This window comes from Sphaerodactylus townsendi, linkage group LG07 (assembly GCF_021028975.2).
Source record: "Sphaerodactylus townsendi isolate TG3544 linkage group LG07, MPM_Stown_v2.3, whole genome shotgun sequence".
Taxonomy (NCBI): Eukaryota; Metazoa; Chordata; class Lepidosauria; order Squamata; family Sphaerodactylidae; genus Sphaerodactylus; species Sphaerodactylus townsendi.
Window position 1 is genome coordinate 98,803,642 of NC_059431.1, and position 14,571 is coordinate 98,818,212.

At 41.7% G+C, this 14,571-nt stretch overlaps 1 protein-coding gene across 2 annotated transcripts in view; it reads right to left on the reverse strand.

Annotated features, from left to right (window-relative positions):
- WRN (WRN RecQ like helicase) overlaps positions 1-14,571 on the reverse strand; it is a 74,060-nt gene that overhangs the window by 12,686 nt on the left and 46,803 nt on the right. For both annotated transcript variants that reach the window (XM_048503171.1, XM_048503172.1), the window contains exons 24-31: positions 12,519-12,689; positions 12,338-12,432; positions 10,941-11,007; positions 9,175-9,248; positions 8,138-8,225; positions 7,238-7,350; positions 4,287-4,401; positions 2,719-2,844 (exon numbers count right to left, since the gene is read on the reverse strand). In XM_048503171.1, the coding sequence (XP_048359128.1) occupies positions 2,719-2,844; positions 4,287-4,401; positions 7,238-7,350; positions 8,138-8,225; positions 9,175-9,248; positions 10,941-11,007; positions 12,338-12,432; positions 12,519-12,689 (849 nt within the window). The remainder of the gene's footprint in view (positions 1-2,718; positions 2,845-4,286; positions 4,402-7,237; positions 7,351-8,137; positions 8,226-9,174; positions 9,249-10,940; positions 11,008-12,337; positions 12,433-12,518; positions 12,690-14,571) is intronic.

Sequence of the window (14,571 nt, forward strand, 5' to 3'; positions counted from 1 at the left end):
GCAGCCATTTCTTCCAGGGGGATTGGCCTCTCTCGTCTGGGAATCACTTGTAATTACAGGCCTCACCTGGAGGTTGGCAACCTTATGCACAAATGAAACATGTTTGGAAACCCACATAACACTAGGTTTGCTTATCATTCAGACAGATTAGCTACAGCCCACCCCTAACCCCCTGCTGAATGTACACTCAAGGGTAAATCCAAGTTTCCTGCCATATAATAGAATGGCCTTTGCATATATTTTTTTAAAAAATGGTTATACAAAGGTCTTTACTACTGTATTGTCGAAGGCTTTCACGGCCGGAATCACTGGGGTTCTGTGTGGTTTCCGGGCTGTATGGCCGTGTTCTAGCAGCATTCTCTCCTGACGTTTCGCTTGTATCTGTGGCTGGCACCTTCAGAGGATCTTCAGATCCTCTGAAGATGCCAGCCACAGATGCAGGTGAAACGTCAGGAGAGAATGCTGCTAGAACACGGCCATACAGCCCGGAAACCACACAGAACCCAAGTCTTTACTACTCTTATTATATATGCCACTGTTCTTCTTAATTGGTGGGTCAAAGCCCAGCTCAGGATGACCTGAACACACAAAGCTGCCTTCTACTAAGTGAGGCCATTGCTTTATCAAGGTCAGATTTGGCTGACTTGTGGTAGCTCTCAAGTAGAGCTCTTTCACATCACCTGCTACTTCATCCTTTTGTACTTAAACTTGAGATATATCAGGGATTGAACCTGGGACCTTTTGCACGCAAAGCAGGTATTCTACCAGCGAGCTACAGCCTCTCCTGGGGCACAAGTGATTCTAACATCATTTTGCCTTTCCCTCCTCCTCTCCGTTACTAATTATCAGAGAAGCAGCAGGGTGCAAAAGGAAAGAAGTCATGAACAGCAAAGGTGGGGGCAGATATTGCAATTAGCTGTTCCCAAGTACCATTGCAAATGTTTCTTTCTTCCTTATCTAGCTGAGTCAGGACAAGATGTTGGAGAAAGGAAGGAGGGAGAACAGAAATAAAATAAAAGGAGGTCCCATGCCGAATGTTCAGGAGAGAGGACCTTTTAAAATACTTTGATATAAATTCATTACAGTGCACATTCTCCTTAGTATCCATGTATTTCTGTTATAGTTCTAATTGCATATATTGGGTTTAAAGGCAAGCTTGTTAAGGAACGCCTCTCCTAAATGAGTTCATCTCTTTATCCTTGCCAAAGGAAGATAATGGTTTTATGACCTTGTTAAGCCCAAGTGATGGCTTATCTAAAGCCGTAAAAGCCTTGAAGACTTCTTCTGAGTAGCGCTTCACAGTTTTTTAAATGCCCAGGATAATTAACTACACTTTGAATTATTCTGCTTTAGAGGAAGAACTTGGCAGTAGCAAGAAGAGGCAGATGTGTTAAGTTTCTGGTTACAACTTGGCTGAAATCCTGAAAGGCCCATGGGCTGCATTTGGGTTTCATGCTCACAAGTTGTATAGGCCTACAACATACCAGGATGATGTCTGCATCGAAACTCTGTTGCTATGTTAAAAGGGAAAGGTTAAATGTTGAGTTTATGGATGCTGTTCAACTCAGAGATAATGCCAATGGGAAAGGTTTTTGCTTTAATTGAAATGAGCTGTGTGCTCTGTACAAACACCAGGTCATTCTTGACTTGTGGGATGACATCACAATGTTTACTAGACACACTTTGTTTTAATAAAGTGGTTTGCCATTCTCTTCCCCAGTCATCTACATTTTACCCCCAGCAAGCTGGGCACCCATCTTACCAACCTCAGAAGGATGGAAGACTGAGTCAACCTTGAGCCAACCACCTGAAACCGACTTCTATCGGGATCTAACTCAGGTTGTGAGCAGAGCTTCGACTGCAGTTCCACAACATATCACTCTGCACCACTGGGCTCTATCCCTGTACTTGCATACATTTACTTTCAGTTCTTTTAACTTTTGTGTGCTAAACTAAGCTCCTTGTGCTCACCGCACACATGCACTTTGACAGTTATTTTCTTTCTATAAAGCCAAGGGAAGCATGTTATGTTTGCTGACTTTCTTCCAGATGGGAGACACCAGGGTGCCCACTGTAATCAATGGTTATTTGATACATGGCATCAAATTACGTAGCGCTAATTGTATTATTGCTCCTTTTAATTAGTCCTTAGGCACTTCAAATTTGTTGGCTATCTAACAAGAAACACTCCTGGGAAGGTAGAACAAGGCAGGAAGCAAAGCCAGCATCACTGCACCAAAGCACATTGTGACAAATAAGTATACCAAAGTATAGGTCTGGCTCAAAGGGGAGGGGGTTGCATTTCAGGAAAACTTTCAGAAATGGTAAAAGTGACCCCCCACAATAACTTTTCAAGGGTGGCTCTGAAGGGTGGGGGTTGTTTGAATGTATTAGCAATGCTGACCTAGGAAACACTGCTTCCTTTGCACTCATATAGGAGAATCTCCCTGTTTATGTAATGTTTCCCTAAATCAAGAGTTTCTACATTGGTCATAACCAGGGTTACCAACAGGCCTGGAGGACAACGTCTGATCCCTTTCATTCAGGCTTAGTATAGAAATAGACTCCTGAAGTCTTTCACGGTATGGAGGTAATTAACATCGCTTGGCAAAAGGCATCCCATGAAACCTCTAATAAAGAGACGGGGCATGTTTCCTTCAGGCAGTTGACAATTCTAATCACAGTCCACAAAACACAGATGGAGATTCAACAGCTTACCAATGACATATTCTTTTGCTGAAAAAGTGTATATGTTATGTGTTCTGATTGTGTTAAAAGGCCACACCCACTGTCCGACTGAATTTGCAGCTGAGCCCCGGATCCACAAGACTTGAAGATGTCCGACTGCAACATGATAAGAAAGAGTTGGTTTTCAAAACAAATTTTAACAGCTAACCTGCACTAGGAAAGAAATTGAAATATTTCAAATTAGGCACTACATTATGTGCGTTGTGTGCATGTGTGCGCACGTGTGTGTGTATGTGTAAAGTCCCATCAGGTCTCAGCAAACTTACGGCAACCCTGTAAGGTTTTGAAGGCAAGAGATGTTCAAATGTGGTTTGCCATTACCTGCCTCTGCATAGTGGTCCTGTACATCCTTGGTGGTACCTATTCAAGCACCTACCCCGAGAACTGATGAGATCAGGCTAGCCTGGGCCATCCTGATCAGGATAGATATTACTCAAGAAGGCTAAACATTCCTTAAAGCATATTAAAAATTCTTTTCCCCTGGCCTATACTGATTTAGCAAGATTCCGACATTTGGATTTGTTTTATTTTTAAATTCATGTGCTTGAAGGGGGAAAAGGTATTCTTAATGCACAAGTCCATATTCCAACTACACGAAGTGGAAACTTAGGGGGGGCAACAGACAAAGCCATTCTAGGTAGAGTTCCTCTCTCCTAAGTCCATGAAAGACACCGGGTAAGGAAGATTTCAATGACACTTGCCAAAGATGATTGTCAATCTGAGGAGTTAGGATCAATGGACCACACTTCCTCCATCTTGTGGCCAAATGATCTAGCAAGCTAGGTCTGAAGTTGTTTTTCCCTTGAAAGGTGTTTTTCTCTATCAGTAATCACTTTTCTCATTATCTTTATTTATTTGTTTGTTTGTTACATTTATACTCCACCCTACACCAAAGTCCCACAGCGACTTACATAATGGGGTTAAAAGCCCCATTAAAACATAAAACATTAAAAACCACCACAGGTAAGGGTGTGTGGGTAGCCTGGAGGCCCTTTTCTATAGTGGCCCCTACACTGTGGAATATCCTCCCTCCAGAGATTTGCCTGGTGCCTACACTTTTCGACTTTTTGCACATGGTGAAGGCTGTCCTCTTCACCCAGAGGTTTGGCTGACTCCCCCTGCTGGAAAGGGAGCCCCTGATATGTCCATACAGCCCCTTTTTATGGGAGATTTTAGATTGTATTTGGGGGTTTTATGATGGGTTTTTATTGTGATTTTATTGTTGTTTTACAGTTGTGACTTTATTGTTGCACAGTTATATGTAACCTGTCCTGAGACTGTGGAATAGAGCAGGGAATAAATAAAATATAATAAATAAAATATCACAGACAGAGTAGCGGCCCATCTTCGCTAACTGGCTTGAATGGTGAATACTTTCACAAGTGCCATGACTTGGGGCTCCAACTTTGGCCTTTCATGTGAGAAATTATTTTGATTATACCAGAATTCCGTTGAAGCTGGTCTTTGATAATCATTTGAAGGCAAAATTTAAAGAACACAGAAAGAAATAAACCAACATGAATGAAATCACATCTGACCTGGAGGTTATTGGTTTGACAGAACTCCTTAACTGTGCTCAAGAGCGGAACCAACATGGCAGATTTTGCTTCAGAAATACCATCAACTCTCTTCATGTTTTCTAAAGTTGTAGGCCTGAAGGAAACAATGATAACATTCTCATATTTAGTGACTTCACCTTCTAAAGTGGGAAAGTCAGTGGCCCAGGAACCGCGTATGGCTGTTTGACATACAACCCAGGGCTCTTCTGAGCACTCTCCTCCCACAGGACATCTGCCCCATGTTTCAGGATAGTGGGAAAGGCTATTGCCTGGTGGGGACTGTGGTCAATAGAGAGCTCCCAGATGTTGCAGAAGGGACTGGAAAAAGTATGCTGTGAACCTCCCTGAGGTGCGTGCCGTGCACCTGAGCTGGAAGAGAAGGGCCCATCCTCTCCAATACGCCTTCACCCTTCTCCACAGCCTCTATGCATTCATCCCAGTACCCAGGAGGAGAATAAGATGGTCACAGAGAAGAGAATAAAACCACCAACACAGCAGCCACCTAGGAAAAGAGCAAGCTGGCCATAGTGAGGTAGTAGCAGATTTACACTCCTTTCTCCATGGAAATCTGACCTTCCTGCCAGCACTTTGGCTGCTGTTATCTGAGCTGCTGAGTCTCACACTAGAGACAGCAGGATGGCAGAGAGGGAAGCCCTTCCCGTCCTTCCAAATAAACAAGGGCTGGCTCAGATTCAACAGTAGTGGGGGGGGGAGGGGGAGATGCTCACAAGTAATCTTAATCTAGTACTGTGAAATGAATATATTTAATATTAATAGTTCTATCTTCTATCTGTGTGTGTGGGGGTGCTGGGTGGGGAGGCGCACAGGCATACTGTAGACATGTGGCTTGTTTGGTTGATGGTAATTGTGAATGTGGCTCTCCATGAGCCATGCAGTGAGCACCGCCGTTCTAAAGTACAGTGGTAGAAAGTGCCCTCAAGTCACAGCCAATTTATAGTGACCGCCCAAAGGTTTTTCAAGGCAAGAGACTAACAGAGGGTGGTTTGCCATTGCCTATCTCTGCATGGTAACCTGGACTTCCTTGGTGGTCTTCCATCCAAGTGTGAACCAGGACCAACCCTGTTTAGCTTCTGAGGCTGGATAAGATTGGGTTACCCCCTGGACCATCCAGGTCACGGCATTCTGAAGCAGCCAGAGGTTAATGTTGCCTTTAACTCACTGAACTCCTCAAAAACTACCAGTAGTGGTCAAGAATGGGTAATTTAACCTCTCAAAAGTTCTTAGGAAATCTTTATAAAATGCATAACTGAAAGAGTGCAATGCTGGAAACAATTTGTCCAGGTTTAAACAAGATAGCAGTTTTACATGAACATCTAACGAGCACCAGTTCCAACTGAATAATAACATCAAGCATTATGGACATATATTTATCATATGACTGTCACCAGCAGATTCCTCTCAAAGAAACCTCTGACATTTCTCTGTTGAAAAACATGTTCTGATATCTGCTGATGTGAAACTGACTAGTGTAGTGTCTAAGAGACTGAACAACAAATTAGGAGATTGCCACAGGTGGTCTTGGGCAAAACCATTCACTGCATGAATTATTTAGCATACCCTTCTTCACAGTCTTAAGAAATTTGAGAACCCAAAAGTGGAACATAACAGAAGGCATGAAAAGAGGCTGAAAGAGGCATATCTTTAAAAGGCTGTGCAGCCACACTGGCTGTTACAAATATTACTAGCCACCAAGCAAAGAGCCCTGATGTACACCATAAAGATCAGGACAAAAGCAAATTCAGAAGGAAGTTAGGGTGGTTGTTGAGGGATGGCTGGGAGAGAGGAAGGGGGAGTGAGAGAGCGAGACAGACAGACAGATCCTGGAGAAGCTGAAAATAGGTAGGTAATGTCCATACTAAGGGAGACGAAGTATAACATGTGAGCTATATAGTACAATCCATTACAGAAGCCTATGGTTGATTGTTTGAAATAAGATTCATGTGCTGAGTTACAGCTAAATACTGTTAAAAAAACCCCCAGTCTTTCACTTTGAACACTTGTCTACAGAATTACAGCCAAGTCTACTTGATGCAGCTGTGACCCATCACTGGGGGCATTTCAGTGCTACCTGGCCTTAAGCTTGCCTGATTAACAGCAGCAATGAGCAAATTCAAAAATAGGGCCAAATTATTTATTTGCGCTTATTTTGCTAGAACAGAATAATAAAAATCCTATTTCATTTGCAGCTTTTTAAAAATTCTGCCAAATAAACAAAGACAGATGTAGACATAGCTGAAAGCCATCAAATCAAGTACAGAGGAATTGTGTTACATGGCAGCTCCCAAAATCCACAGCACTTGCATACATCTAACCTTTCCATTCTGAGCTGGATAAATGAGTTTGATAACTTCCCTCTATATCACCCAGATTCAAGGGTGGAATAAATAGCACTTGCTGCCTATAGTGGAAATTTTTCCTGTCCCACTATCATCTTTGGTTTGCCTTTCTTGAGGTTTCATCTCATATGAATTATTGTTTATTTTATTTACACTCTGCTTCTCCCCAAATAGGGCTCTAAAGTGGCTTATAGTATTCTCCCTTTTTTCGTTTATCCTCACAACAACCCTGTGAGGTAGGTCAAACTGAGTGTAGGACTAGCTCAAGATCATCCAGCAAGCTTCCATGGGAGAGTGGGGATTTAATTTTGGGTCCCAGATCCTAGTCCAGTTTTTTTGGCAAACCTCTGGGACCCAGATTTTATGGACTACAATTCCATCAGGATCCTACCAGCAGCAGCCAATTGGCCATGCTGGCAGGGGCTGATGGGAATTGTAGTCCATAACATCTGGAATGCCAAAGGTTCGCCACCACGGCCCTAGTCCAACACTCTAAGCATATACACCACACAACAATGACTTTGTCGTACCATTTCAAGCAGCTTATATTTATTCATTTAAGTTAAAATTTACCTTATCAGAGTCAAATTTACCAGCACTTTGTTTGTTGCTAAAATGGCAGGAGGGATGTCCTTCTCACTGGCTAGTTTTTGCCTGGCGGTCACTAACTTGCCATAGAGAACTGTCTGTGAAAACACAAAAAACCCAAGTCTTCAGTCATTTACATCAATACCTCACAGACAACTCAGGAAGATCCAAATGGAGATTTGGGTTTAAGAGCACCAGAAGACACCAAGACTGCAACACTCAACTTATTAATTGGTCAATCAATTAAGAACTTTGTGCCTAAGAATGTGGCCCCTGCCAACTAAATAGGCGGTGAATGTTTCAACAAAATTTTATTTTAAGGGGGGGAGGGGGGAGAAAAAGGAAAAATGTATAGTTTGAATAAACATATTGAATGTAACAAATATAACAATGTTCTATACAATAAAAAATTATAATTAAAAAAAATTATTTTATTTTTAGGGCATTGCCCTGTACACAAGGACTGCCTCTTCTAAGACAGTGTCTACTGCACTAAATAAAAGCAAGGTGTGCTTTTTCTCCACTTCTGAACTAATGATTTTTACTCAAATGCAAATACATCGATTAAATTAACAGATTAATAATGAAAGCTCATGCAGTTTTAAGCGAAGATGTCTTTAACTGGATGACGCATGAATTAACTTGCAAAAGTCTCATCAGCACGAAAATGCAAAGCTGCCTGATATCAACAGAGTTCAGTACCATTTACTGACTGCCAGTCGCCCATCAGGATCTTGAGCAGAGAAAAATCTTTCCCACTAGCTCCTCCCAGAGCTCCAGGTGGAAGGGATTGGATCTGGTACCTGCTTGCACCCAAGCCACGTGCCCTACCACTGAGCAACAGCCCTTCCCTCATGTCAAAGCACTTCCGACTGGCATACTAACCTGCAATTCTTTCTCCCTCGGAGATATAACAGATTCTGTAGGGTTCAAGGGCACAAGAAGCGGTTTAGCCGGAGTCTGCACTACAGCACTACCAAAGGAAAGAAAAGCATGTATTCAAAATTCCGTTCAGTCACTATAGCTGGTAGCTGACAAAAAAAATTATTCTTCAAACATAATGACTGAACTGCAACACAAGCATTGAAAGTTTTGCCAATAGAGAATGAGATTCAAAATATGAAGACCCACCACACAGCGTAATCCTTAGGACAACAACTACAGACCAGTTTGCAGCATGCCTAGACAAAAGTCAGGGAGTCTGCAAGCCTGACTTTATGCCAGAGTCTACTCTTCCACAATGGCCTTTTTGTGCCATACTTTGCTCAGTAGACTCAAGGCAAAAAGAACGAAGCACTATATTCCAACGCACACAGCGAGACTGAACCTGTATAACCAGTACACTAAGGCACAGTAAGCAGTCTTAAGCCAAGGGAATAAATAAAATACAATATTTAATAAGGTAATTAATCAATTATCAAAGCCTTAAATGCATGAGGGCTGTATACTGGTGTCTTTTTAAAGATAAATTTGGTTTTAGTGTATTACTGTTAACAGGGAATGGCAAAAGACGATATTCCTCATTGGACTGCAATCAAACTGACAAACGAAGACTCCTTGTTCAGTGGAAGGAGTCATTAATGATCAAACCAATTGAGGAGCAGTATACATTTTTCCATCAGGAAGTTATCTTACACTTCTTTCAGTCTTTCACCAATATGCCTATGAGCTTTTACCAATGCAAACATTAGCAAATAAATGACTGACCACTAAAAAGGGAGATTAATTAAAGACTCTTAACTTAGTTGAGAGCTCTAATTTAACAACCACAACCTATTACAGAATGGATGTTTTTAAGACTAAAGTACCCCTACTTACAGTTGCTGTCCCAACCAACATTCTGCTAAGAGATGAGAAGGCAGGATGAAAAAATGGAGAGAGGCAGAGAAAAAGAGAAGGAAAATAACTTTAGGAAACACTACCTTGTATTTGGAAGTGAATGCCCTTTAGAGAGTTTAGTTCCTTCTCGATATGAGAACATTTCGTGCAACGATGTCTTCTCAAAGATATAGAATCATAACAAAAAGAAGTTAATACATACACCTAAAACATGCTTGGAACAAAAATCATCAGCAAAAGACAGAAACAATATTGTATAAGAACAACAACAACCTGGCAAACAAGGTCATTACAATTTTTTTTAGTTTTCAGTATCAGGAAATCATTTTGGAAAGTTAAGGCTTAACTTCAAAAAATTTTTAATAAACAACCTTTACAAATAAGATGGTGTAGACATAATATGAGCTTCCTTATAGCCACTGTTAAGAAATCAGGAAATAGCTTCAGCTCTCAGAAGAGAAAGGAACCTGTCTGGCTCTAGTGCGAACTTCAAAACTCTGAAAATAATTAAAACATTTATATAACAGAACCACAACTCTTAACCAACAACACAGTATACATATTATAAATAACAACAACAAAACAATGAATAATACACACACAGGGGATCCCAAATACAATAATATCAAGTCTCTGTAGTAAAGGTATCACTTTGAAAGAGATCCACTAATGGTGTGGATGTGAAGGATACCAAGTGTCTGATGCCTGTAAATACTCAACTTTCGTGGATGAGCTTCGTGTACTTATAGATGAGTGTAGAAAACATCAGGATGTTGATGGAGAAATCCTTGGCTGGAGGCCAATAGAAGGTGGGAGTATTGACCCGGGGAAAAAACAATAAAAAAGAGGAAAAGACACTTGGTATCCTTCACATTTACACCATTAGTGGATCTCTTTCAAAGTGATACCTTTACTACAGAGGCTTGATATTATTGTATTTGGGATCCCCTGTGTGGGTATTATTCATTGTTTTGTTGTTGTCGTTATTTATAATATGTATACTGTGTTGTGGATTAAGACTTGTGGTTCTGTTATATAAATGTTTTAATTATTTACATTAAAATAGAGTTTTAAAGTTCGCACTAGAGCCACACAGGTTCTTTTCCCTTCTGTAAATTAGATACTGTCTCTGGCTTATTATATATATTTTTGCAATACATCAACTCCCTTCATAACCCCTTCCTTATATGGATTCTTGCTTTAACTGCAGTTAAGCCATTTGCTATAATGATGTCAACCACAATGCAAACCATGATTTCAAAACAACCCTGATTAATCCTAACTGTGAATATGATCCCACTCTTTCAGGTTTACATAGGTTACATCCTTCTAGATCAGGGGTCTGCAACCTGCGGCTCTCCAGATGTTCATGGACTATAATTCCCATCAGCCCCAGCCAGCATGGCCAATTGGAGAGCTGCAGGTTGCAGACCCCTGGTTTAGATGCTCATCTGAACAGGGCCATGGTCTTTGCACAAGGTCTGCAAGACGTGGCTGTTCCATCAGGCCTTTTCCAACTAGCCAGCCGGATTGATTAAATATAACAGAACATCTTTCGGTCTCCGGGGGGAGGGCGGGGAAAGGAAATGGCGGGAAAGGTAGGAAAGACTAACTAATGCCATCAGCTAATTATCAGTCCAGCGTTATTTTAATTTGTATTAATTGGTTTTAAATATTTATATTGGGATTTATATTTTAAAATTATTGAATGCTTTAAGTGTGTTGTAACCTGCCCAGAGCCCTTTGGGAATGGGGCGGGATATGAATCCAATAAAAAAATAATTAAAATAAAAACAAAACTCAAGTTATCGGAAATGAATAATGACCACTATTTTGCTGTAATACAGACCTGCTTTTTTGACACCTGCTTAGATACGTCAGAGAAATGTTCTGCAGCTGAAGATATTTGTTTAGAGCTGGAAACAGAAGAAGAAGAAGAGTTTGGATTTATATCCCCCCTTTCTCTCCTGCAGGAGACTCAAAGGGGCTTACATAATCCTCCTTTGCTCCCCCCCCCCCCCCCCCCCCCCCCAACAAACACCCTGTGAGGTAGGTAGGGCTGAGAGAGCTCCAAGAAGCTGTGACTAGCCCAAGGTTACCCAGCTGGCGTGTGTGGGAGTGTACAGGCTAATCTGAATTCCCCAGATAAGCCTCCGCAGCTCAGGCGGCAGAGCTGGGAATCAAACCCGGTTCCTCCAGATTAGATACATGAGCTCTTAACCTCCTATGCCACTGCTGCTCCGGTGCATCAGAAGGAAAGATCTACTTTACCAGGGGGTTTTTCAAACAGTTCTTCAAACTCAACCCATTGAACAACAGAGAAAGGCTTTTTTCAAAAGTAAGCCTTTTTTAAAAAGAGAATCTCGAGCAAGCAAGCTGGCCTGCCTGTCTTTAAGGAGCAGCCTCACTGGGAAGGGACCACTACAGAGAAGACCCTGGATTGAGTCACCATCCAGTGACTTTCAGGAGGCAGGAGCATCCACAACCGGCCCTCCCACAATGAAATCAACATCAAGGGTGTGGAGCGAGGCGATGCTTGAGCCACTATAATTCCTCCAGCTATCTTCAGTAGTAGTCCAGCAGCATAGTGAATAGCAAGCTCCTACACACTGCCATCAGTGCAAGAAGAACCAGGTTGTTGCTGAAGTCTCCACTTCAAGACCACTGGAACTCTAACATTTGTATCAGAATGGCTTCTACATAGATCCTACTCATTTCAGTAGACATGTAGCTCCAGGGGGGCAGGGGCACGTGACGCACCGGACTCGCACCCCTGTGGGGGTGTTCCAGGGGCGTAGGATGCACTGGTACACAGGGCGCTTTCCCCACTTGCTACGCCTCTGCATTTCAGCAAGGCATTTCATAACAGAACTTCCTACTGGATTAGTGGATTGTATCCTGTGTTAACTGAGAGGGAGGGAATTTGGATTTTCTCGGTCATCCACCCAAATGTCTTGGGGTTGACACAGACTAGGATTCCTTTTGCTTACTCGTATCCACAGTCCAAGTGGCAAAGACAGCATTTAAGCTAATTTATAACATTTTTATGCTGCCTTCCCATACAAACGTAAGGTCTCTAAGGTGGTAAAGAACCAAAGCTATGAAAAATAAGCTATTAAAAACGCTTATTACAAAAAACCAATTCAAACATAGCAACAGGAAGCAAACAAGCCAGAGCTAATGTTTGGCCATCTCGACGTGCTTAAAACATGAGCTGTACATTCAAAACTTAGACATAATAATTACCTGACGCTAGGTTTCGTTACATACAGCTCCTCATTGGGTTGAAGGAGAAGCTTTTGCTCTGATTGGCTTCTAGCTTTACAAAGCCAGTCATTCCCCTGAGAGATACCAAAACAGATTAGTTTCAAGAGCTCACTGTCCAAATCATCATCTGATACTGAAGCTTTGTAGGTTGCTGGCTTACCTTCTTAGTCAGTTTACACGTGGTTGAAAATCTGCTTTGCCCAGAAGCCTCTTGAAGAAAGCCTTCCAAAATAAGCTGCCGACCTAATGCCTTCCACAAGTTCTCTGGCCAATCCCTCCCACTCCCAAAAAGATGATCGGTTCGATATCTGTCCGGCAGACGTTGGGAATTCTGAAAATTAACCCCACACAAACACATATAAAGACAGCTGGTTCAAGAGTACAAAGAGTTGTTCTGGACATTCTCAACACTTCCTGATGGCGGAAAACATCAAATAGGAAATACCACCTTGATGCCACAACCCAGCTGAAGAAACATCCTCTTTTTTTCTAATGCAGCAACAGCTATTTAAGGCACGATTATGATATGTGGAAATTAGCAATTTTGTCGAGGAGGTGCAATTTACAGTAGCATTTGAATAGGTCACTGAAAGCCTATTGCCATCTAATATTAAATTCTCACTAAAAACTGGCGGATTCACAAGGGTGTTAACAATTTACATCTGGATCAAACTATTTGAAGCATATGGGTGCTGTGTAGTTTCCGGGCTGTATGGCCATGTTCTAGCAGCATTCTCTCCTGACGTTTCGCCTGCATCTGTGGCTGGCATCTTCAGAGGATCCTCTGAAGATGCCAGCCACAGATCCAGGCGAAACGTCAGGAAAGAATGCTGCTAGAACACAGCCATACAGCCCGGAAACCACACAGCACCCAAGTGATTCCGGCCGTGAAAGCCTTCGACAATATATTTGAAGCATACTTTCCTATGCTGGTCAGATGACCAAATAAAGAATCTGATGTGATGCTTAATTTTTATTACAGCACTTCTTCTTTTTTTGCAGGGAAAGAGAGCATGAGAAGGCACTGAGAAGGCACAGCGCACAGAATTGGTTACTCACCCCCTCCATATCTCCTAATCCTTTCTGGATTATAAAAACGCACATACAGTTTAACCACAGTAAACCATTGCCTCCACATTCAATTTTATCACCTTCAGAATTAGTGTCTAGTATAGCACAGTGGTTAAATTATGATTGGAAGACCCAAGTTCAAATTTGGATGACACTGGGCCAGTCACTCCCCCTCATCCTAACCTGCCTCAAAAGGTTGTGTTGAGCATAACAACGGAGGACAGAGATCAATACATGTTACTCTGAGCTCAGAGGAAAGCTTGGGTTTTTGAAAATGTACAAAATAATCAAATTAACCAGATTCTCTGCTTAACACAGCATCTGTTGGTTTCAGGAAACGTGAAGTACATTTCACTAGGACACAGAGGCCAGAACCACCAAATTACCTCAACAGGTGAGGTTGGAAATGCATGCTCTAAGAAACACAGGGCTGCCATTGAAAACAGAAGCTCCATGCCAAGTTCCCCTTTCCCTACTGAAACACACAGGTCTCCTATCATGTTGTTTATTTTCCTAGCTTTGTAACCAACTAAGTGACAGTGGAGGGGACACATACACACACACACACTGTGTTCTCTATAAAACTGTCAGGATAATATTTTAGGTGTTAAGGAGGGGGAGAAAGGAACTTGAAATAGCACAACCATGTATTTCTCATAATACATAGTTGCTAAGCATTCAATCATAAACATATTTGCTGAGGTGTATAGCATGGAACACAGTGAAGGCTGACTTCTCTGTAAATACACTTAGGATCAAAGTTTGAAGACAGGCATTGTAACAGAGACTACAATTTAATGAGCAAAACTATGCTAAAAATTAAAAAACAACCCTTCTCTATGATTTCTTCAGGCAGTGTTTTACAGTTTTTATCTTTCTTGTGTCTTAACAGGGGTCGTATAAAATTTCAGTCAAGAAAACTTCTTAATTCGAAGATTCCCAGAGGGATCCACTCACCACTGAACACAGACTCAGATTTCAAACAACAGGTGAAATCTGATCTCTCTTGTGGCCCACACGAAACCTTCTAGGAGCCCACCTGTGCTTATTTGTTACTGAAAAAGTCTGCCAGGTGGAACAAAACTAAGGATAACACAATTTGTCATAAACTATTGGTGAAACTTTTGTAAGGCAGATCAGAG